Source organism: Pelodiscus sinensis, chromosome Z (assembly GCF_052426305.1).
Source record: "Pelodiscus sinensis isolate ZL-2025 chromosome Z, ASM5242630v1, whole genome shotgun sequence".
In the NCBI taxonomy this organism is placed as follows: Eukaryota; Metazoa; Chordata; order Testudines; family Trionychidae; genus Pelodiscus; species Pelodiscus sinensis.
Genome location: NC_143085.1, coordinates 31,587,367 through 31,610,933, shown reverse-complemented (window position 1 = coordinate 31,610,933; position 23,567 = coordinate 31,587,367). Strand labels below are relative to the sequence as shown.

The 23,567-nt window shown below is 45.8% G+C and overlaps 1 protein-coding gene across 7 annotated transcripts in view; it reads right to left on the bottom strand.

Moving 5' to 3' along the window:
• KNTC1 (kinetochore associated 1) overlaps positions 1-23,567 on the bottom strand; it is a 146,529-nt gene that overhangs the window by 94,868 nt on the left and 28,094 nt on the right. For all 7 annotated transcript variants that reach the window (XM_075898678.2, XM_089775156.1, XM_075898679.2 and 4 more), the window contains 8 exons: positions 21,744-21,787; positions 21,583-21,648; positions 21,420-21,495; positions 17,457-17,582; positions 17,264-17,353; positions 16,467-16,532; positions 3,583-3,644; positions 617-728 (listed from right to left, as the gene is read on the bottom strand). In XM_075898678.2, the coding sequence (XP_075754793.2) occupies positions 617-728; positions 3,583-3,644; positions 16,467-16,532; positions 17,264-17,353; positions 17,457-17,582; positions 21,420-21,495; positions 21,583-21,648; positions 21,744-21,787 (642 nt within the window). The remainder of the gene's footprint in view (positions 1-616; positions 729-3,582; positions 3,645-16,466; positions 16,533-17,263; positions 17,354-17,456; positions 17,583-21,419; positions 21,496-21,582; positions 21,649-21,743; positions 21,788-23,567) is intronic.

Genomic DNA, 23,567 nt, shown 5'->3' with positions numbered 1-23,567 from the left:
CTCTTTCTAACTTGGCATTTTATGTTACTGAAGAGTTCGGACATTTACAGATATGAAATCAAGAAAATGTTTTAACTTGACTACACTAAGTGAAGTGAATCTATCGCATCACAGAGGACACAATCTTGCTTCCACAGACCTTGGAGAAAGCAGGAGTGGGCCTACAATGCCATCTCTTCAGAAAACCAAAATGTTATGAATCTCTAGCTCTCTCCAGCAACACAATAGGAAATTCAATAGCTTGGAGCCAATATTTTGGATGCGTTACATTTTAGCTCACATAGCTGCTTTTAAAGCATTTTCAAGGGAACAGTCAAACAAATCTTAGACAAGCCTTAATTTTATTAGTGAGCAAGGTCCATGCTCTTGAAAAGGTGAATACAAGATGACAAGTCACACACAGTTCCAAAAATGTCATCTTTTATGGCTTTAGCATCTCCTCAAATGAACTGATCTGTAATGTTACAACAGAAGTTTATTCTTCTAACCAGTAACAAGTTCAGAATACAAAGGAAATAGGATAATGTAATCAGCCTCATCAAAGATTGGAGTCTCTTATTAAAGAGATGTTTAATACTGGCCTCTACAGAACAGATTAAAAACTGAGCTCTCATACCTGATGCCTAAGCCAGAGGTATTGTGCACAAGGGAGATTGCCTTCTTGTAAGTGAAAAAGGATGCTCTCGAAAATATCTTCATTATTCAAGAATTCAGTCCAAGCAATTCCACTAGCAAAGTAATGTGGAAAAGTGATTAGGCTCTCATGTACAGTATTTAAAACACATATACACATTCAAAAAAAAAAAAAAAAAAGATTTTTATATAACAGATAATTTGTAAATGAATACAGATTTTGAAAAATCATATCGCTCCTATGAGACTTATCCACAAATACCAATTTTCTGCTAAATAATACTTAAAATACATTTGCAACAGAAAAAAAATCTAGATTACATATTTTTACTGTAGAGACTTGATTTAACTTCTCTTCTGGTTCAAATGGCCAGGATTTACTTTACGTGTTCCCTTCTGGGCTCCTTAGTATTTGTTTTGCAACCAGGCAGAGGGCAGCTACTTGATGTTATATCTGAGTACAATGAATGAATACTGCAAAAGCGACGAGGAGTCCTGTGGCACCTTATAGACTAACTGAAGTGTAGGAGCATAAGCTTTCGTGGGCAAAGACCCACTTCGTCAGATGCATGTAGTGGAAATTTCCAGAGGCAGGAATAAATATGCAGGCCAGGATCAGGCTGGAGATGACCAGGTGGATCCAATCAAGGAGGATGAGGCCCACTTCTAGCAGCTGATCTGGAGGTGTGAATTCCAAGAGAATAGAAGCTGCTTTTGTAGTTAGCGAGCCATTCACAGTCTTTGTTTAATCCAGAGTTGATTGTGTCAAACTTAAAGATGAACTGTAGCTCAGCAGTTTCTCTTTGAAGTCTGGTCCTGAAGTTTTTTTGCTGCAGGATGGCTACTTTTAGATCTGCAATTGTGTGTCCAGGAAGATTGAAGTGTTCCCCTACAGGTTTTTGTATGTTGCCATTCCTAATATCAGATTTGTGTCCATTGATTCTTTTACGTAGGGACTGTCCTGTTTGGCCGATGTATATAGCAGTGGGGCATTGTTGGCACATGATGGCATATATTACGTTGGTGGATGTGCAGGAGAATGTACCAGTGACAGTATGGCTGATCTGGTTAGGTCCTGTGATGGTGTTGCTGGTGTATATATGTGGGCAGAGTTGGCACCGAGGTTTGTTGCAAGGATTGGTTCCTGAGTTCGAGTTATTATGGTGCGGTGTGTAGTTGCTGGTGAGAATATGCTTCAGGTTGGCGGGTTGTCTGTGGGCAAGGACCGGCCTACCTCCCAAGGCCTGTGAAAGCGAGGGATCATTGTCCAGGATGGGCTGAAGATCACTAATGATGTGTTGGAGAGGTTTTAGCTGGGGACTGTAGGTGATGGCCAGTGGTGTTCTGTTGGTTTCTTTCTTGGGCTTGTCCCGTAGCAGGAGGCTTCTGGGTACACGTCTGGCTCTGTCAATTTGTCTCCTCACTTCCTCGTGTGGGTATTGCAGTTTACAGAATGCTTGTTGAAGGTCTTGTAGGTGTAGGTCTCTGTCTGAGGGGTTGGAGCATATGCGGTTTTACCTCAGTGCTTGGCTGTAAACAATGGATCGTGTGGTGTGTCCGGGATGGAAACTGGAGGCATGCAGGTAAGTATAGCGGTCGGTAGGTTTTCGGTATAGGGTGGTATTGATATGACCGTCACTTATTTGTATCGTGGTGTCCAGGAAATGGACCTCCCGTGTAGACTGGTCCATGCTGAGGTTGATGGTGGGGTGGAAGCTGTTGAAATCATGGTGAAATTCTTCCAGAGTCTCCTTCCCATGGGTCCAGATGATGAAGATGTCATCGATGTAGCGTAGGTAGAGAAGGGGTGTGAGTGGACGAGAGCTGAGGAAGCGTTGTTCCAGGTCAGCCATAAAAATGTTGGCGTATTGTGGGGCCATGCGGGTGCCCATAGCAGTGCCACTGGTCTGGAGGTATATGTTGTCACCAAATCTGAAATAGTTGTGTGTGAGGATAAATTCACAGAGTTCAGCCACCAGTTGTGCTGTGGCATCATCAGGAATACTGTTCCTGACAGCTTGTACTCCATCTGCATGTGGGATGTTTGCGTAGAGAGCCTCTACATCCATGGTGGCTAGGATGGTGTTTTCTGGAAGATCACCTATGCATTGTAGTTTTCTCAGGAAATCCGTAGTGTCACGAAGGTAACTGGGAGTGCTGGTGGCGTAGGGTCTGAGCAGAGAGTCCACATAGCCAGACAGTCCTTCAGTAAGAGTGCCAATGCCCGAGATGATGGGGCGTCCAGGATTTCCAGGTTTGTGGATCTTGGGTAATAGATAGAACAACCCAGGTCGGGGCTCTAAAGGTGTGTCGATTTGTTCCTGTGTTTGTTTGGGGAGTGTCCTGAGCAGATGGTGCAGTTTCTTAGTGTATTCCTTAGTGGGATCTGAGGAAAGTGGCCTGTAGAATTTGGTATTGGAGAGTTGTCTGGCAGCCTCCTTTAGGTAGTCAGGCCTGTTCATGATGACAACAGCACCTCCTTTGTCAGCCTCTTTGATTATAATGTCAGAGTTGTTCCGGAGGCTGTGGATGGCATTGCGTTCTGCACGACTGAGGTTACCAGGCAAGCGATGCTGTTTTTCCACAATTTCTGCCTGTGCACGTTGGCGGAAGCATTCTATGTAGAGGTCCAGACTGCCATTTCGGTCAGCTCTGCACACCTCTGCACAGCCTAGTGCTCCTCCTCCATAGTGTGGGAGGGGCAGGTGACCCTTCATGCTCCCCCCAAGTTTTGCTCCTGCCTGAGGATGGAAATCATTTACTGTAGCCTTCACTTGGACCTACTATTTCCCTCTCCTTTGTGCTAGTTCAGATAGTATGTTAGGGATAGAAGTAGAGCTCTGCCCCACTCCCATTACATGCTCTGGGGAGAGGGGAAGTACAAATGTAAGTGAAAGTGACATCAAACAGAAAGCCTCTACATATAAAAATATTTTTAAAAATAGAAACCTGAATTTCTCTGGTCCAAAGGCGCCATAGAAGGTAGTTAGCCTTGCTTGAGCTCTCAGTATCTGCACAAAGAGTAAGTTATTTTAATTGAAGGGAAAACTCTAGTCAAGATATGTCTACACTATAAGATAAAGTCAAATCTATTATGGTCAAAGTTGATGGTCTGTGTTTTCACTATGGAGAAAAAAATCCAATATTGTCTGAAGTAGTGCTTTCCCATTAGTGAGCCTACCATCAACTCCAAGTGATGCACTATGGGTACCTTTGCACTCTGGACTACGCTCCCAGTGCCCACTGGGACCACAGCTGTGCAGCAGGTGGTTCTGGGTTCACATCATCAGCATCCCATAATACACTCTAGTTTCTCTCTTTCCCTTGCATGAGATCAATGGGAAGCAGTCTGTTTGCACCTTGGTGCCCTGGTTTCTGTGCAGATGCCATAGCAGCTGAAGCATGGATCCCAGTTTGCAGCAAACCATTCTAATGCTGAAGTGTACAGAGGTGTGCCTAAGGGCATAGTACTTTGACAGCATATGCATGTCGTTCCACCAGGAAGAGAAGGACAACAAATTTTGGCTTGGCATGGTGTACTGTTCATGCAGGCTGGGTCAGTGATGCAAGAACAGGCACCAGGCAATCCTGTGGACACAGCAAAACAAGTTCTGGCACTGTGAGATAAGCACAGACTGGTGGGACCGCATTATGATGCAGAGATGGGACAATCAATAGTGGCTGCAAAACTTCCAAATGCCGCGGTCACTTCCTTGGAACTTTGTGAATAGCTTTCCCCTGCCCTGCAGTGCCAAAAATACGTCAATTAGACCCACTCTGACCCTGGAGAAGGATGTAGCAATAGCCCTCTGGAAGCTTACAATGCCAGTCAGCTACTGTTCAATGGGGAATTAATTTGGAGTGGAGAAATCTAGTAGGGGATATTTTCATACAAGTAGCCAATGCAATCAATACCATTCTGTTATGGAGAGTTGTGACTCTAGGAAACATGGATACCATAGTGGATGTCTTTGCCATAATGGGGGTTCCCTAACTGTGGTGGAGTGACAGATGGAACACACATCTCCATCTTGGCCACCGGCTCCCTTACCAAGGAGTACATAAACTGCAAGGAGTACTTCTCCATGGTGCTGCAGGCACTGGTGGATTATAAGGACCATTTCACTGACACCAACTTGGGATGGTCGGGAAAGGTGCATGACACATGCATCTTTAGGAACTTCTGCTTCCTCAGAAAGGTGCCCAATGGAACTTTTTTCCCGCAATAGCAAAATCAGAATCAGAATAATTATGATCCTTGGTGACCCAATCTACCCCTTGCTCCTGTGGCTCATGAAGCCATACACAGGCAGCCTAGACCTCAGCAAGCAGTTCAACTACAGGTTGAGAAAGTGCAGAATGGTGGCTGAATGTGCTTTTGGCTATTTAAAGGGTAGGTTTCGGAGTCTGACTCGGTTGGACCTCAGCAAATGCAACATTTCCTTTGGTATGTCAGCCTGTTTTATGCTCCATAGTCTTTGTGAAAGCAAGGGGGAAGTTATCTGGTAGGATGGGAGGCTGAAGCAGAGCACACAGACAGAGAGTTTGAGCAGCTAGACACCAGGGCGATAAGGAGAGCACGGCATGGGGCAACGCAAATCAGAGAGGCTTTGACAACAATTTTATGAATGGCCAGTTTTGAGAGTCTTCCATGTTGCTCTGAACAAGTTGCCCCTGCATTTTTTGTATTGGCCTTTAAGCTCCCATGGAGATGTGCAGGGAAGATTACCGCTCCATTTGCCAATTCAATTACAAGCTGTTCTTCGCTCCCCCACCTCCCATGCTGTATAGGCACAGAGTGCACTGCTCATCACACCCAATTAATTGCCTAAATCTGCTTACATTGTGAACTCACCAGAATTCCCCTCCCCGCAGTTGGTGCTCGACTGGGAGACATCATGGGAAGAGAGGACTGACTCCAGCAAGATGAAAAGATCCTGGTTCTGGCTCGCTGTTGTCTCCCCCCCCCATGCTGATGCTAGGAGTGTCTTGGCTAGACTCCACAGTCAGGCTGGGGAAGCTGATTGGGTACCCCACCCAAATTGCATCCAGCTGCTCTCAGAAGCAGCATCGATGTGGCGTTGCACCAGACTGTCTATCCTTTGCATTGTGGTAGAACTGCCTTAGCTCCTTGATTCTGACGTGGAATTGCTGGGGTCCCAAAAATATCCTTTAGCCACCAGGCAGCTTCCAATCTTCACGTCAATGTCTGTTACACGTTTGTGGGTTTAGCACTCAGAAAAAGTGAATTCTTTTCCTCACACTTCAATGAGGTTCAAGATCTCTTGGACACTGCACGTTGGCACTTTTCTGTGTCCCTGGGAACTGGACCCCATGAGAGCAGAAGTTTTTAAAAAACAATTTCAGTATTTGAATTGGTCAAAGCGATGGCCACACGCGCCACTCACTCTGAGATATGCTCACAATGCTGGCTGCACAGGAAATGAAAAGGGAGTTACTCACTTCATACAGTAACAACTGTTCTTCGAGATGTGTCCCCCCATGGGTGCTCCATTATAGGTGACAGGTCGCCCATAGCCACAGATCGGAGCCTTGAAAAGCAGTTTCCCCCACAGAGCTGTGCATGTGCAGGAGGCATCTCACAGTGCTCCCACCCGAATGTGTTACTTGCATGGCTCAACCGCTCCCTATTAGTTCCTCATCTATGCCCAAGTAAATAAGACTCCAAGCAGAGGGGAGGAAGGGGAAGGGAGGGTGTGGAGCACACACGGGGGGAAGGGGGTGAGGAGAGACACATCTGAAAGAACTGTCAAAGCGAGTAACTCCCTTTTCTTCTTCAAGTGATCTCCCCGCGGGTGCACCTCTGTAGGTGACTATAAAGCAGTATTTGATCTGGATGGAGGGAACTGGAGTCAGTGTTTGGTGGTGGTGGACAAAACTGCAGTAGCCACCAATGAATAAGAAGCAAGTCATGACAACATGGCATAATGTTTAGTGAAAGTGTGGTCTGATGACCATGTCGTGGCTCGATAAATGTCTATTAGCAGAAGTTGTTCAAAAAGGCTGTGGAAGCTGCTGTAGCCCAAGTAGAATGTGCTTGTGGTGGATGTTGTAGTGGTCTATTGGCTAGGGTAAGACATGTAACTATGCACATCAATATCCACTTTGAGATAAGAGGTACAAGTATTTCATCTCAACGTGAGTGCTGGAAATAAAAAGGCTTTGGGATTTACAAAATGCTCGTGTTCTTTCCAGAAAGAAAACCAATGCTCGTTGCATATCAAGAGTATGTACGCTAGTGTCTCGTGGTGAGGCGTGGGGCTTTGGAAAAAAGGTAGCTAACACAATAGGTTCATTCACGTGGAATGTTGTACAGACTTTTCATAAAAATGCTGGACGAGGTCTCAGTGTGACTGTGTCTTTTGTAAAAACCTTGTATGGGGGTTCCACCATAAAGGCCCCCAGTTTGCCAACTCTCCTTACTGATGTGATGGCTAGTAAAAAGCAGACCTTCATAAAGAGGAAGGGGAGTGCAACAGTGTCCAACAGTTCAAAAGGAGGCCTAGTCAAATAGTCCAAAACAAGGTTCAAGTCCAATAAGGAGGATGGGGTCCCATGAGGCTGGTATATGTTGTGGAGGCCCTTGAGGAACCTTTTCGTTACAGGATGTGCAAATACAGAGCAACCATCCACCGGGGTGTGAAAAGCTGTGTGAAAAGCTGTTATTGCGGAAAGTGACGAGGAGTCCTGTGGCACCTTATAGACTAACTGAAGTGTAGGAGCATAAGCTTTCGTGGGCAAAGACCCACTTCGTCAGATGCATGTAGTGGAAATTTCCAGAGGCAGGAATAAATATGCAGGCCAGGATCAGGCTGGAGATGACCAGGTGGATCCAATCAAGGAGGATGAGGCCCACTTCTAGCAGCTGATCTGGAGGTGTGAATTCCAAGAGAATAGAAGCTGCTTTTGTAGTTAGCAAGCCATTCACAGTCTTTGTTTAATCCAGAGTTGATTGTGTCAAACTTAAAGATGAACTGTAGCTCAGCAGTTTCTCTTTGAAGTCTGGTCCTGAAGTTTTTTTGCTGCAGGATGGCTACTTTTAGATCTGCAATTGTGTGTCCAGGAAGATTGAAGTGTTCCCCTACAGGTTTTTGTATGTTGCCATTCCTAATATCAGATTTGTGTCCATTGATTCTTTTACGTAGGGACTGTCCTGTTTGGCCGATGTATATAGCAGTGGGGCATTGTTGGCACATGATGGCATATATTACGTTGGTGGATGTGCAGGAGAATGTACCAGTGACAGTATGGCTGATCTGGTTAGGTGCTGTGATGGTGTTGCTGGTGTATATATGTGGGGAGAGTTGGCACCGAGGTTTGTTGCAAGGATTGGTTCCTGAGTTCGAGTTATTATGGTGCGGTGTGTATTGCGGAAAGGTGAACCCTTAGGGATGAGAATGAAAGCCCCAACATTAACATTTAGGATGTAATCCAGGATGATTTTTAGTGGGGACATCTATGGGTCTCTCTCAGCCTTGTGACACCAGAGAGAGAAGCAGACCCATTTTCCCTGGTAAGTCCTTCCTATAGATGGTCTCCTACTATGAAGGAGAACATCCTTTTTCTGCTGAGAACATCGGTCTTCCAATTCCGTGAACCAGAGAGAAGTCATACCTGGAGATATAGACTTTGTGGTTGTGGGAGCAACCTCTTCCCGTGAGTCTGGGAGAGAAGGTTGCACCGATGTGGCAACGGGTAGGGAGATTGAATCGCTAGTTTGTGGATACTAGGTCTGGCATGACCACGCTGGAGCTATGAGGATAAGACAAGGACCATCTGTGTGCCTCTTGTGTAGGACTCTGGGAATAAGTGGCATGGGGGAGAAGCATAATGCAGATGGGCTGTCCATTGAATCAGAAAAGCATCTCCTAGGGCAGGCATGTCCAAAGTCCGGCCCGCGGGCCAATTGCGGCCCGTGTTCCGGTTTAATACGGCCCCACAGGTAATTTGGCAATATCTATCATTTATGGCCCCCAACAAATCAATATGTATTGAGATGAATACATTGTAAAATCTCAGTTAATGTTGGTTGGTCTAAATCAGTTATAAATATATTTGGACACAACATGTATACTTGGTGTTATGTTCCTGTTCATATTTTTTTAACTTAAAAGTTGACAGACAACCTTTATTACCAATAATATGTAATGTACTTTACAATGTTCCTGACATATTTCAGCTTCCTGGATTTTTTTTTCATCTGGCCTTCAGATATGAAAGGCAGAGTGATTTAACACCTGTGTAGATTTGTCATCCATGTGACAAATGAAAAGTATGCTGTTTGCAATAAACTTTGCATAAAATAGTTAATTTGCATTTAATTTTAATGGTTCAAAGAATGTCAGGCAAAATGGTCGGCCCTCACGCATGTTCACTTCATCAAATCTGGCCCTCTTTGAAAAAAGTTTGGACACCCCTGTCCTAGGGAGTATTTGCCAAGCCTCACTCGAGGGCAGATCGGGGGCATTTGGTATTCTGGAGAGAAACGAAAGAGGTCTATTGATGGCCATCCCATTGGCAGAATATTGAGTTGGCAACCTCTGGATGTAGTTCCCATTCATGGTCCATGGAGAAGTTGTGGCTCAAGGAGTCCACCATGGTGTTGCTGGCCCCAGGTAGGTAAGATGCTGTGAGTTTAAGCTGTTTTTGGATGCACCAATTCCATAAGCAGATGGCTTCCACACATAAGAAGCAGGAGTGGGCACCGGCTTGTTTGTTTATATAAAACCTCGTGGAGATGTTAGCTGTAAGGATTCGAACTGTACGACTGACAATTATGGGGGCAAAATGTGCACATGCATTTCTTACTGCTCTCAGCTCCAGTATAATGATGTGTAATGATTTCTCGTGCTGGGACCATTTGCCTTGAACCAGGAGGTTGTTCATATTGTCCTAAGAGAGATGCATCTGTATAATTTGTACTGTGGGCTCCGTTTGGTGGAATGGAACCCCTGCCAGGAGATTGTCTGCTGACTTCCACCATCTTTGAGATGCAAGCAGGCTGAGACTGAATCTAGGTGAGCGCTGATTAACTCTATGGGTACATCTAGACTACATGCCTCTGTCGCCAGAGGCATGTAGATTAGGCTACCTGACATAGGAAAAGGAAGCGGCAATTTAAATAATCGCCACTTTATTTAAATGTAAATGGCTGCCACGCTGTGCCAATTACCTGTTTGTCTGCACAGCACAGTAGTCTGGATGCGCGGGGGTCGACATCAAACAGCTGATCGGCACAGCTCAGCAGCCATTTAAATTTAAATGAAGCAGCAATTATTTAAATAGCCGTTTCATTTTCCTATGTTGAGTAGCCTAATCTACATGCCTCTGGCGACAGAGGCATGTAGTCTAGACGTACCCTATGTTTTGGACTGAGTGCAACGTTGATTTCTGTTCATTGAGTAGAAGGCCTAGACGACTGAGCAGGGCTCTGGTTGTGTTTATCATGGAGGTGGTTTCCTCACATGACACTCCTTTGATCAGGCAGTTGTCGAGGTATGGAGCAACAACTGCTAGTATCTTTGAAAATACTCAGGACAGCCGACAAGAAGCCAAAAGGTAGGTCTTTGTATTGATAATGTCCTGGTTCAAGAGCAAAACGTAGGTAATGCCTGTGTGCTGGATGAATGGCAATATGAAAAGTAAGCATCTTGAAGGTTAGGGGCTGCAAAGCAGTCCCCCGGATCTAATACTGGAATAATTGTGGTCAGCGTGACCATCTTGAATTGGTGTTTCTTTAGAAATGTGTTCAGTTTGCAGAGGTTGAGGATCTGCCTCCAACCCCCCCTTTTTTCCCTCTGTCAAGAAGTAATTTGAGTAAAACCCCTTTCCATGGAATTCCTTGGGTACTCTCTCTATAGCCCCAATCATCAGGAGGTGATCAATTCTTGTTTTAGTAGAGTCTTGTGAGAAGGGTCCCTGAAGAGGGATGGAGTTGGGGGGTAGGGTGTAGGGTAGAGGTAAAGGGGATTGTGTATCCTACGCTAATTATTTCCAGCAACCAATGGTCTGATGCTATAGACTTCCATTGTGTTAAGAAGGGACACAAATGGTGGGTAAAAAGATGGCCATGAAGCTTTGGCATTGGATCGTGGAGTAGGTTTTGCAAACCCTTGACCACACCCTCAAATCCACTGCTTTGTGGGTTGGTTGGTACAAGGGCGGCCCTGGTTGGAGTGTCTTCTCTGCACCCATTGTCTTTGTCTGGTGTCTTCATAGGGTCTGAGGTGGTTGATTATATTGTCCGTATCTGTTACGATTATAGGGGGTGTACCGTTTATGCCTGTAGGGCAGGGCATACATGCCCAGAGTGCAGAGCGTGGTTCTGGACTCCTTACTGCTGTGCAGAACTTCATTTGTTTTAGCTGCAAACAATTTCAATGTATCAAATGGTAAGTCCTCCACTTTGGACTGAAGTTCCCGGGGAACATCAGAGGCCTGTAACTAGGACACCCTGAGCATTACCACTGCTGTAGTTGTCACCCTAGAAGCAGTATCAGAAACATTCGGTGCTGTTTGTAGGGTGGTGCAGGGGATCATGTGACCCTCATGGACTATTGCCTCAGTGAGGTGCTCCAGGAGATCCCCCAATTTTGAATAATTATCAAAATCGTGGTTTGCCAAAAGAGCAGAGAAATTCGCTATTCTCAAACACAGTGTGGAAGAAGACTAGATCCTCCTGACAAAGAGCTCTAACTTTTTATAGTCCCTGTCTTGCTTACCCAACCTATACAGTAATTCCTCATTTAACACTACAGATATGTTTCAGAAAATGATCATGTTATGCAGGGTCAATTTTCCCATTAAAAATAATGGAAAAGGTGGGGGTTGGGTTTCAAGCGGTGCTGTCTGTTGGGACATAAGGTTGGGGGAGAAAGGGACTGGGTTACAGCAGGGAGGGGAGGTGTTTGGCTCTGCGTAAGTGAAGGGGAGAGGGACTGGGCTGGGAGTATGCCCCTGTGATAGGTCTGCCAGTAACCGCACAGCGTCCAGCAGGGGGAGAGGGGAGGGTATCACTGGGGAACAGCGTTGCAGGGAGGTGGGGGAAGTCCCATGCAGCCGCCAGCAATGGGCCAGCTGCGGAAATAGTGTTATTCCAGGGATGGTCGTGTAATTCAAAAAATGTTCCCTAAAAAAATCGTGCTATCGCGAAAACGTGTTAAGCGAGGAATTACTGTACTGTAATCTGGATCTCTCCTGATCTGATTCCATAACCAAGGAGTTCGCCTCAGGGTGCATGAACAGAAATTCCATATCTTTCAGAGGGACAAAGTATTTCCTGTCCGCCCTTCTGCTGGTAGACTGAATGGATACAGGTGTTTTCCATAGCTCATCTGATGTTTCCATAGTGGCCTCATTTATAGGTAAGGCAATCTTTCCCTGTAATGTGGGATGCAGATTCATTTACAGGCGGTGCTGTGTTTCCTGTACTTCTTGGAGATGGGTTGGCTTGCTGCCATCTTTTTAAAAAGCTCTTGAAATTGTTTAAGGTCATCAATTGGGCACCTGCCAGACTGTATGACCCCGTCATCTGGAAGTGGTAGAGAACTATCCACTAGGAACACATCAAGAGAGAGAGAGAGTCTGGGTCCTTGTCAGGTATTTGTTCATCCTCCTCTGAGAAGTGGGTCTACCCGACGAAAGCTCATCACCTGATTAAAGACTAACAAGATAGTTTAAGTGCTACACAACTGCTTTTTTTTGTTTCTCCTCCCCCGAGTCTTCCGTAGGAGAGAGGGTCCGGGTTGTAGGCAAGCCCCTTCTAGCTGGAATGAATTGAGGACCGGTGTCTATATGGTTCCCAAAATGCCCACTGCGGTGGATAAGGTTGAGGGTAAGACTAGTGTGGGTACCAGGGGATCTGATGTGGTCCAAATCTGTAGTGGTACGAACACAACCTACTCAGTGATGTATGCCGTGAAGAGAATGCATCAGATGGTCGTTATCTGGTAAAGGACTGCAGTGAGAAATTACTGGGGCTTTTGGTATGTGCAGAGAGCCACAGGCTGAAGACATTGCAGGTGGCAGACGTGCGGGGAAGGGTAGGAGAGGGCACTAGTGCTGATGTTTGTTCTGATTATCAGCAGTTAATTGCGGCATCTCTGCTGCTACCCGCCTCAGCTGTCAGCACGGGTGTAAGAGCACATGGCATTACTATAGCCAGTTCCTCTTTAATGGAGTGAACTCCTTTTCCTTGCAGTGTCGCAGCTTTTTATGAGGTGCTGGCTTTTCATGCAGGGTCGCAGAAACATAGCACTCAGGCTTCTGTAGGCACCGAGGACGTGCACACAGGTCCTGGTGTTAGTGATGAGGCTCTCCCCACCACTTTGGTTGCAGAGGCACCTATGGTGCCCTGTCTCTCCCCACTGCTGTTTCTTGGGGAGGAGAAAAGGGAAAGAGTGTGATGGTAAGGCTCTTTTGGGAAGTTTTGCCGGGGAGTGGGGAAGCGACTTTCTTTTGTGGGAGTCCTTCTGCAGTCTGGAGGCATTCTGAGCCTCAGCAGGCTGCAAACCCTTGTCAAATAATATCATCCTAAGACAGAGCTCTCTATCTTTTCTGGCTCTCGCCATGAGAGGGGAATAATGGTGGCATTTGTGCGATGGGTAGGCTTCCCCCAAGCACTGTATGCATAATGAATGTCCACCCATTACTGGCATAGGATTCCAGCACTCCTCACATTTTTGAAACCCAAGGAGCCCGCCATCTTAAGTATTCTGAGGTGATACTTCATTATTTCCTTTCTGTCTTCTTTTTTTTTTTTTTTTTTTTTTGTGGTTGAGAAGGGGGAAGAGCCGGTAGAAGCCCGGTTCACACTGCCCTGAGCAGCAAAGCTGCGTTCAAAACCCTGCTGGAGGGGATTTTTTTTTTTTTGGTAAATTAACGAGGGAAACTTTCTGAACTATAAAACTAACTATTTATAAAAGTATTAAAGCTAATTATCTAAGTGATAACTGTGATGTATTAAGTGACGGAACAGTCAGAGGGATGTTGAAGCTCCGTCTGCTAACGAGGGCAGTTAAAGAGGAACTGATGGGGGGAGGTTGAGTCGTGCAAGTAACACACTTCAGCAGGAGCGTTGTGAGATGCCTCCTGCTCATGCACGGCTCAACAGGGGAAACTGCTTTGCAAGGCTCCAATCTGCGGCTCCAGGTGACCTGTCACCTACAGTCGAGCACTCACAGGGACATCACTCAAAGAAGAAATTAAAAGTTTCCCAAGGATTTTCCTGTTCAACTTGAGACCTATAAGGTGTGTCTAGACTACATGGCTCTGTCAACGGAGCCATGTAAAGTAGTTTACTCGACATAGTCAATAAAGCGGGAATTTAAATAATCCACACTCCATTAAAATAAAAATGGCCGGCATGCTGTGCTGACAATCAGCTAATCCGGCACAGCGCGGCAGTCTAGATGCGGCACGGTTGACAAGGGAAGTCTTTGTCAACCGCTCCTGTAAGCCGAGGTTTACAGGAGCAGTCAACAAAGGCTTCCCTTGTCGTCCACGCCGCATCTAGACTGCCGCGCTGTGCCAGATTAGCTGATTGTCAGCACAGCATGCCGGCCATTTTTATTTTAATGGAGTGTGGATTATTTAAACCCCTGCTTCATTGACTATGTCGAGTAAACTACTTTACATGGCTCCATTGACGGAGCCATGTAGTCTAGACATACCTGGAGAGGTGCAAGTTCTGGCCAGAGTGAGGCACTATGAGAAGCCACCCAGAGGCCAAGGATCTTGACTTCCTCTACGCTGGGTTCACACTACTGTAAATTCAACCATGAAAGATCAGGAATAGTGTTACTCTTCATGAAATCAAGATTAAGCAACAGATTTCATTGGCCCTTACAATCGACATGACAGGCATGGCAGAGTGGACATGTTTAGAAAAATTGACCTCATGTGGCTAAATTTGATCTAAACTCCTAGTGAAGACCAGGCCTCAGAGTGATGTTAAAATGGTTAAGAAAATAAAACAATATAAACATAACAGATACAGAAGGTTTCCAAAATTTCTAGCTAATTTGTTGAGAACAAATTTACTTTAATATTTATTATTCCAAAAATTCATGACTATAAAAGGCTTACAGTCCACCTCCTGTACCCTATAAGAATACCATTTGACACACAACAGGGCTGAACATTCAAAAGCATTTTATAGTTGTTTAAAAGCTTCTTAATATTAAAAATTTAAGAGAAACATCAGATTAGAAACCAGAGAACAGAGTACTCAAGAACCATTCATTTCTATAACAACAGGAAGCATTTAAGTAGGGAGGGAGGGGTAGCTCAATTTGAGCATTGATCTGTTAATTCCAGGGTTGTGAGTTCAATCCTTGAGGGGGGCCATTTAGGGATCTGGGGCAAATCTGTCAGGGATGGTACTCAGTCCTGCGGTGATGGCAGGGGACTGGACTCCATCTCTGAAGGTCCCTTCTAGTTCTATGAGATAGGTATAGATAATATCCATGGTCCTGCTGGACCACAGATGGAAAAAAAAATTTCTGAAAGCAAGTCAATATATGGATCTCTTCTCATATTTTAAAAGTGTTTTATGATTAACATTTAGCTGTCATAAATATAATCTGATTTTAAAAATTGCCTAACTCTGCTGTTCCCAACCATGGGTCCTCAGTCCAGGGACAAGCTATGAACCCCAGCCTGCAGGGCTCCGGCACTCTGCCAGGCCATGCCCTCAGCTGCTAATGAGCCCCACCCACTGGGAAGTTCTATGACAGGTGGCTGCCCTGTGTCCTTTCTGTTGTGGGTGGCGTGTTCAAGAGCAGCGCACAGAACCTTCATAGCCATGCACGTCCCAGCCTTCCTCAGTATCACAGAGGATCAGGTTAGAAGTTCCAGAGAGCTGCGCTGGGTGTCCACAATTTCCACCCCTCCTTTGGCAGGGCCCAGTTTCCCCTGCAGGGTTTCCCTTGCTGGCTCTGGCCTGCACCACATGTCTGGCCACTTCCCAACATCTCGGGGCACTGCAGCCAGCAGCGCTGGTCTGGAATTGTGTGGATGGAGCCAGGCTCCCCAGCTCAAACGAGCAAGTATTGGGGGCTAGTACTGCCTGACTGTCAGGTGGATGTCATGAGCCTGGGACACTCACAGGCAGAGTGACCCTGTGCCACTCACAGGCAGAGTGACCCTGTGCCTCTAGGCCCCAACTTTTAATGTCCTGGGGAGGAACTCTCAATCCACCAGAAACATGCATTTGCCTCTGTTGCTTGTATTGAAGACGCCGCCGATCCTGTGCGTGTGTTGGGGGGTGGACTGTCACCAGATTTGGCAGGACAGGGGCAGGGTCTCTTCTCAGCTACAAAAGAGTACCTTGCTGAACAGTGAGAGGGCCATGCGAAGCCTAGCATAGCAGCCTTGGAGCAGCCGTAGCCTGGGCAGCAGCACTCAGCTGGTGGTTGAGGGGCAGCACAGGGCTAGGTGAGGAAGGCGGGGCAGGCACTGGGGGCTCCAGGGACACAGCTAGTGCTGGGAGCTTTGGAAGTGGGGGGGGGGAGGGGCTCTAAGAGGCAGAATGCTGGCATTGGGGGAATTTTGGGGGGGTGGGACTAGTAATGGGGAGGCTGTGGGGTCAGCAGCTGGCACAGGAGATAGTAGAGGGCGTACATTTTATTTTCATATTTGTATGTTTCCAATTTACATAATGAATATGCAAATATGAAAATGCTATCAATCTGCCAAAAGTTTGTGAATGGGTTTGCCAGACCCTGGTATCAAATAGGCCAGTGGTTCCCAACCTAATTGATTAAAAGAAAGTTAACACATTTATAAAATAAAGGTAATTTTTCATATCTTACTTCTGTTATGGACCCTTGAAGCCCATCAGCTAAGGAAGCAATCATTTTGTCATCTCTCTTCAAGATCTGAAATGAATGCATTTGAATACACAATAGTTGGCAATACTGTTGAGGCAGAACTGATCAGCACAACACTATACAAGTTGAATGTAAACATTAACAAAAAATAGTATATTAATAAATCAAGGACTTCATACAGCAAGTTCTCAATCTTTCCATGAGATTTCTACATATATGCAGTGTTTGCAGGATTAGGGCCAAAATGAATCTACCTGATTCTTTTAAATAAGGCAGGAAAGTCTATAATGTGAAGAGAATGAAAAATTCAAATAAATGTTTAGTATTCAGTCTATGTAAAGGACTTTGTAAAGCTTGGCGCTCAAGATTAAATTCTTGTTTCCTATGTGCAAAGGAAACCCTTTCCTTCTCTTTGCATAGGGGAAGGAGATCCCTTCAAAACACTCGAGCACAGGGAAAGTCAGCTATGGAACTAGCCAACATACCATGTCTACAAGCAGAAATGATTTTTGAGTTAGGTAATGTGTTTACCATGCTTATCAATGACAGTAGCGATAACTAGAAATATGCTTTACCCTAGCACAGAGCAGAGGCAACAAAGTGCACTCCACAGCATCTCCCCTTCTGCTTACCCTGTAGTTGGTGCAATTTTTTGTCAGTCCTCCAAAAGAGTATCATTTTTTGTTGAGCTGCAACATCCGTTATATAGAGTGATAATCATTCAAGTTGGCAAATGAAGCAGAAATGCATTAATATGAGCCATTTCATATAAAACTTACTCTGATTTTAGCGTAGCTTAACATTTCCTGAGTTGTTTCATATGATGGCCATGAAGCATTTACGCAGTAATCCACAATAAAATGGGTATCCTGTTTGATTGAAGAAACAGTTTACAATTATTAACTCTACACACCCTTTCACCTTGGTTCAATGTGTACAAAAAAAGAGTAAGGCAAAACATCAAGCATTTACCTGTATTTTATGTAAATTTTCTTTAGCTTCAGCCACGAGGTCTAACCAGGCCATTTGATCATAACTCCCGATGGAAGCTGAAGCCAGTTTTTCTAGTATAGCACTTGCTTTTATCTTGTAAACAAGCTTAAAAAAAAAGACAAAAGCAGTCATTTAAAATTTCTCTCTTCACTTGAAAGGTCATCAAATGGTGAGATTACAATATTACTCTGGAGGACACTAGGTACAAATAAGGTGCATGTCCTCATTACAGAAGTATCAAACTATCATGATATGTTTTGTTTGGCTAAATTGTACATATTTGCATATGAGTGCAGGGTTGATGATGAAGTCCTCTAGACTTTCAATATGATTTTTTTATAGAGTTAAGTTTTACAAACTCCTCAACTCATAATTATTAACAACCACAAAGTTAACTAATCAAAACATTCTTTTAAGTCAGGGGTGGGGAACCTCAGGCTTGGAGGCTGCATTTGGCCTCCGTCTAGCCTGGATCCGGCCCCTGAGGCTCAGCAGTGGGGAGCCCGTGCTGACACTCTAGCTCCTCTGTCACCCACCCACAGGAATGGAGCATACAAAATCACCCGAGGTTCTGGTGTGCAAGGGGAATGTGAGCAGTGTCTCAACTTCTCAATAAGGGGCTTCTCACTTGTGTGCACTCCCTCCCAACTGGTTTTTCTGCTCCTGATCTCAAAAAGGTTCTCCATTCCTCTTCTAATCCCATCTCTCCATCACCCATTTACCCACTTTACGTTCAAAATTATTTGATACTAAAGTCTGATCAAGACTAAGATTGATTGTATTTTCTGAAATTAATCTCATTTTCTTGTGGACATAATTAGAATTCCATATCTAAGATGGGTGCCAGTCCTGCTCCCATTCAAGTCAAATGGCAAAACTCCTATAAATTGCTAAAGAGAAAGCCAGTGTGGCATCATCCTTAATAAATTTGTTATGCAAATGTCAAAGAAGAAGGGTCCATCTATAAACGAAATAGTTCAAATTCAGAATAAGGCCAAGAGAGCTGCTCCTGGGAAGTAATGAGATGGGAATTGAGAGAGCACAGCATCCTGCAAGATCAAATTCAATACTCCCAAGAAAGTTTTAATAAGACAATGACTCGGTCATATTATTAATCAATATACATTAAGAGCTGCTCTTCAAGCAGTGCTAGATCCCTGATGCATCTATGAATAACCTTCATCAGAAAATATAATTTAGGCAGAATGGTTCAAAGATGTGTTGGTAACTTCAACAAAAAAAAGGAGTCCAGTGACACTTTAAAGACAAACATTTATTAGGGTATTAGGGCATAAGCTTCAGTGAGATACAACTCACTTCCTCAGATGCTGAAGAGGCTCATTCACATGCACATCTACAAATGTAATATATTCCACCATGTGCCAACAATGCCCCCCTGCTATGTACATCAGACAAACCAGACTGTCTCTACATAAAAGAATAACTGGTCACAAATCATCATCATATAAATAGTAGCCCAGTGTCTGTAACGCTGACGTACACAGCCATGCCTCTGGCCATGGTACGTCAGCGCCCCGCCCCCCTTCCCCTCCCTCCATGGCCGTTTAGCCAGCCCCACGGGCACCCCGCCCCCGCCAGCGCTGCTCCCCTCCCTGCTTCTTCCACCCCCCCCATCCTGCCCTCCAGCCCCACAGTCCCCAATACCCCCCAGCTCTGCTTTCCACCCCCTTCCAGCCAGCCCCGCCCCCTTCCTTTCCCTGCTTGGCGCTGTGCCGCTCCCAGCTAAGTGGCGCTCCAGCCAGGCCCCGGTGGTGGAGCAAGCGGTGGAGCAAGCGGCGGTGCGCAGCCCTTTAGGATCTGTGCTCTTCACCCCAAACGGCCGCTTGCTGCCCCGGGTCCAGGTGAGCAGTGCTCAGCAGGGCCCCAGCGGGAGAGCAAGCGGTAGCAAGCGGCCTTTTGGGGCTGCTTGCCACCGCTTGCTCCCCTGCCATGGCCCGGCGGGGGCGCCGCTCAGCTGGGAGTGGCGCAGCGCGCCACGGAGGAAGGGGAAGGGAAGCCTGGGGGCCACACAGGGAGAGGGGGGACTTTGGGGCTGGCTGGCAGGAAGAGGGGGTGGGAAGCAGAGCTGGGTGCGGTTCGGGGGGAGGGTGTGTGCAGCCACTGGCCGCAGCCAGACCCCAAAGGGCCACTTGTTCCCCCACCGGGGCCCAGCTGAGAGCCACTCAGGTGGGCCCAGTGGGACAGGAAGGGGAGGCGGGGCTGTGTACGTCACCGCCCCCCCCTTCTTCCTCCCGCCGTGGCGCTGAGTGGTGCGCCCCTCAGCTGGGCCGCCATGGGAGAGGGGAGGGAGGGGCAGTGACGTAAACAGCCCCGCCCCCCGGTCATGTACGTCACCACCCCGCCCCTCCTCCCCCATGGCAGCCCAGCTGAGCTTGCAACACTCAGCCGAGCAACCACGGAGGGTGGGGAAGGGGGCAGAGCAGTGACGTACACAGCCAGGAGGTGGGGCAGTGTACATCACTGCCCCCCTTCCCCTCCCACTGTGGTACTCAGCTGAGTGGAGTGCCCCTCAGCTGGGCCGCCAGGGGAGCCAGCAGCGCAAGGGGCCATTTGGGCTCCCCTGCGGTGGGAAGGAAGCGGAAGGCGGGAGTGGGGAAAGACAGAGGGAAGAGAGAGGCAGCAGGAGGAGGAGGAGGAGGAGGAGGAGCAGGAGGAGGAAGAGAGAAAGGGAGAGTGAGAGGCAGGAGGGGGAGGAGAAGTGAAAGGAAGAGATGGAGAGAGAGGCAGGAGGCAGAGGAGAGCTGAGAGGGGGGTAGGCAGTAGGAGAGAAAGAGAGAGAGAGAGAGAGACCGGAGGCTCAGGAGAGAAGACCGACGTGGAGGAGAGACCTGAAAATCCCATCTTATGACGGGCTAATTGGCTAGTCATATATATAGTAGCCCAGTGTCTGAGAGTCTGTAACACCGAAATGCTGGCTGTTCCCTCTGGGCAGCCTGTGGTGCATGGGGAGTGCAGGGCCCAAACGGCCACTTGCCGCCGTGGCACTCGGCTGACTTCTGCGCTGCTCACCCAGGCCACCACATGGGAGCAAGTGGCGCAAGCGACCATTTGGGCTCCGCAGTCCCCCGAGAGAGAGGCAGGAGGGGGAGGAGAAGTGAAAGAAAGAGATGGAGAGAGAGGCAAGAGGCAGAGGAGAGCTGAGAGAGGGGGAGGGTAGGCAGTAGGAGAGAGAGAGAGAAAGAGAGAGAGAGAGAGAGAGAGAGAGAGACACCGGAGGCTCAGGAGAGAAGTCTGACGTGGAGGAGAGACCTGAAAATCCCGTCTTATGACGGGCTAATTGGCTAGTTCTTTAAGAATGGCAACATACAAAAAAACAGCAGGAGAGAACTTTAACTTCTACGGACACACAGTTTCTTTCTTGCAAGTTGCCATTTTCAGGCAAAAATAAAAAACTTCAAAACCAGACTGCATTGAGAAACCAGCTGAGCTGGAATTCATATCCAAATTTGATACCCTGAAGAAAAGCTTTAAATAGAAACACGGAGTGGTTATCACATTACAGACAGATTATTTCTCATTGAGGTACTTTCACCTTCTCATCACTATTGGAGATGAGCCACATCCACTCTGATTTAATTAGCACTGATATCACACTCCTATCTCTGTATCCTTTCCTGTTTTCTTTTCTCTTCTGCATCGGAGGAAGTGAGTTCTAGTTCACTAAAGCTAACGCCCCAACAACATTTGTTAGCCTTTAGACAGTTGTTTTTGCTGACAGACTAAAACTGCTACCCCTCTGAAATGAGTTATTTCCGATTAAGTTACTGTCACACAACTGCTTATCATAAATCATTTTATTTTAAAAGCTAATTCACAATCTGAATGTTTCATGACTCAAGAAATTAACAAAGACAGAAAACAGGTTCATAAACTCAGTCTCAAATTAATTTCTTACTTGATTGACAGGACTAACTCATTTACCTCAACATCTAGTCCAAGCTGAATAGCAAAATTCTCAGCTTCGGTAAACTTGTGCTTATGAAGTAAGCGACTTAATCTAGGAAACAAAATTAAATAAAGTGTGATAAGGTATCAAAGTTATATAAAGAAAAGCAAATTTTAAATAAAGAAAAAAAAAATATACCTGTTTTCTGGCAAGGCTTCTGTTAAACTTTTCAGTACCAAAACAGACACTGGGTTTTCAGGGGATCTGAAAGATTATATCCATACGTTCTCATAATTCCATAAAGTAAGTTGACACACTCATATATGACAGTTATCTAATTAAAGGCAAACATGACTTACTTTTGGTGAGTTTCATTAATTCCTTCTAAAAAGTATACTGTACCCTGTAATAAACAATTATTAGAAACTAAAGTTACAAAAAAAAAAAAACCAACGCAGGAAGCACAAAGCAACTAGCAATACTGAAGAGGTTATTAATTTGGAACCTAGCTATTTCTTTTATAAAATATATAGGGCCTTACCAATTTCACTGTCCATTTTGGGAAGTTTCATGGTCATTGTAAATATCATGATTTCAGACATTTAAATATGAAGTGTCCCAGTGCTGTAATCGTAGCAGTCCTAACCCAAGGAGGAGTTGGAGGGTTCGAAAGGTAGGGTAGGGTTTGCGGTATCCTTACTTCTGCACTGCTGCTGGCAGCAAAGCTGCCTTCAGAGTTGGGAAAGCTGGGGTGGTGGCTGCTGACCAGGAACTCAGTTGTGAAGGGAGAGCCACCACCAACAGCAGCGCAGAAGGAAGGATGGCATAGTACGGTTGCCACCCTTTACTTCCACCCTGCTTTCTAGAGAGCTGGGCCCTCAGTTAGCAGCTGATCTCTGACCACACAGATCTGAAAGCAGCACAGAAGTGTGGCAATACCAAAACTCCCTGAAAATAACCTTACAACCTCCATGAAATTTCCTTTTGGTTCTAAACCATACAATTTGAGAAACACTAGTATTATACGTGAAATCTGTATAGGAGTATGAGCTTTTACTCTAAAGACCAGATTTCATGGTCCATGACATGTTTCAAGTGGCCATGATTTTAGTAGGAACTCACCAATAACCCATCTTCTGCTGTCTCATGCTATTTTAAGTCATCCTGGACAACACAATCCAAAACTTAAGATGGCCTAAACTTAATTCTTTCTACCTCATTACCTCATCTCAATTACTGCTGACACTTTCATTCTGACACTCAAGCCCTCAATACTAGTGTGATTTCTGACCTTTTTTTTCCTCCTTCACCACCATCCAGGCCATATCAGCCCATCAGAGATGGCAATTTCCTGAAGCATCCTTGGAAGGCATTACTGAATTCAAGTTTAAATATATGAGGTCCAATGTATTAAATCAGGGGTGACCAACCCATTTAACAAAGAGACGAAACAGCAGCAGAAAAAAAATGCAAAGAGGCGCACCAGAATTGTCATGCCTCCCTCCCCCCCCCAAAAAGGCTGTCCCTTAAGAAGCAAGCAAGCTTAGGCTTTTTTGTCCATGCCAGGCTCCTGTAGACAGCTGCCGTCTCAGGCACCATTTTGAATCGCCAACCCAGTGAGCACAGGAGAGCCAGCGAGGGGGCCCGGGGCCATTTGGGGAGGGGCACAGGAGCAGTGTTGCAAGCCGCACTTTTGGGGGCAGGAGGGAAGGGGGCGGAGCCACATGCAGCTCATGAGCCATGGGTTGGCCACGGCTGTTTTAAATTCACAGTTTGTGTGTTAGTTAAGGCCACCATCGTATGCAACCGCTTTGGGGATAATGGGATGCAAGACCTGGATGATCAAAAGGAATATCCTGATAATATGCCCAACAAGAATGGACATTTGACACAATGTGCGTAAGGTAGATTTCCTATCTAGGGAGAAGTAAATGCATATTGCCTATCTCTTGCTGTACAATATACATTTCAAGATATGCTTCCCTACAGAAGTAGAGTTTTGTCTGTGATTCACCTATTACATGATGCCACGATCAAAAGCCCAAGCAATATAAAGAAAACATCACAATATTCATGATTACTGTGGTTCAAATATGACTATGATGAATTTATAACAATGAGACAAACAACTGCAGGTTTTTCAAGAACATCTACTAGAGTCTGAGGTTGGAGTTGGAGTGATC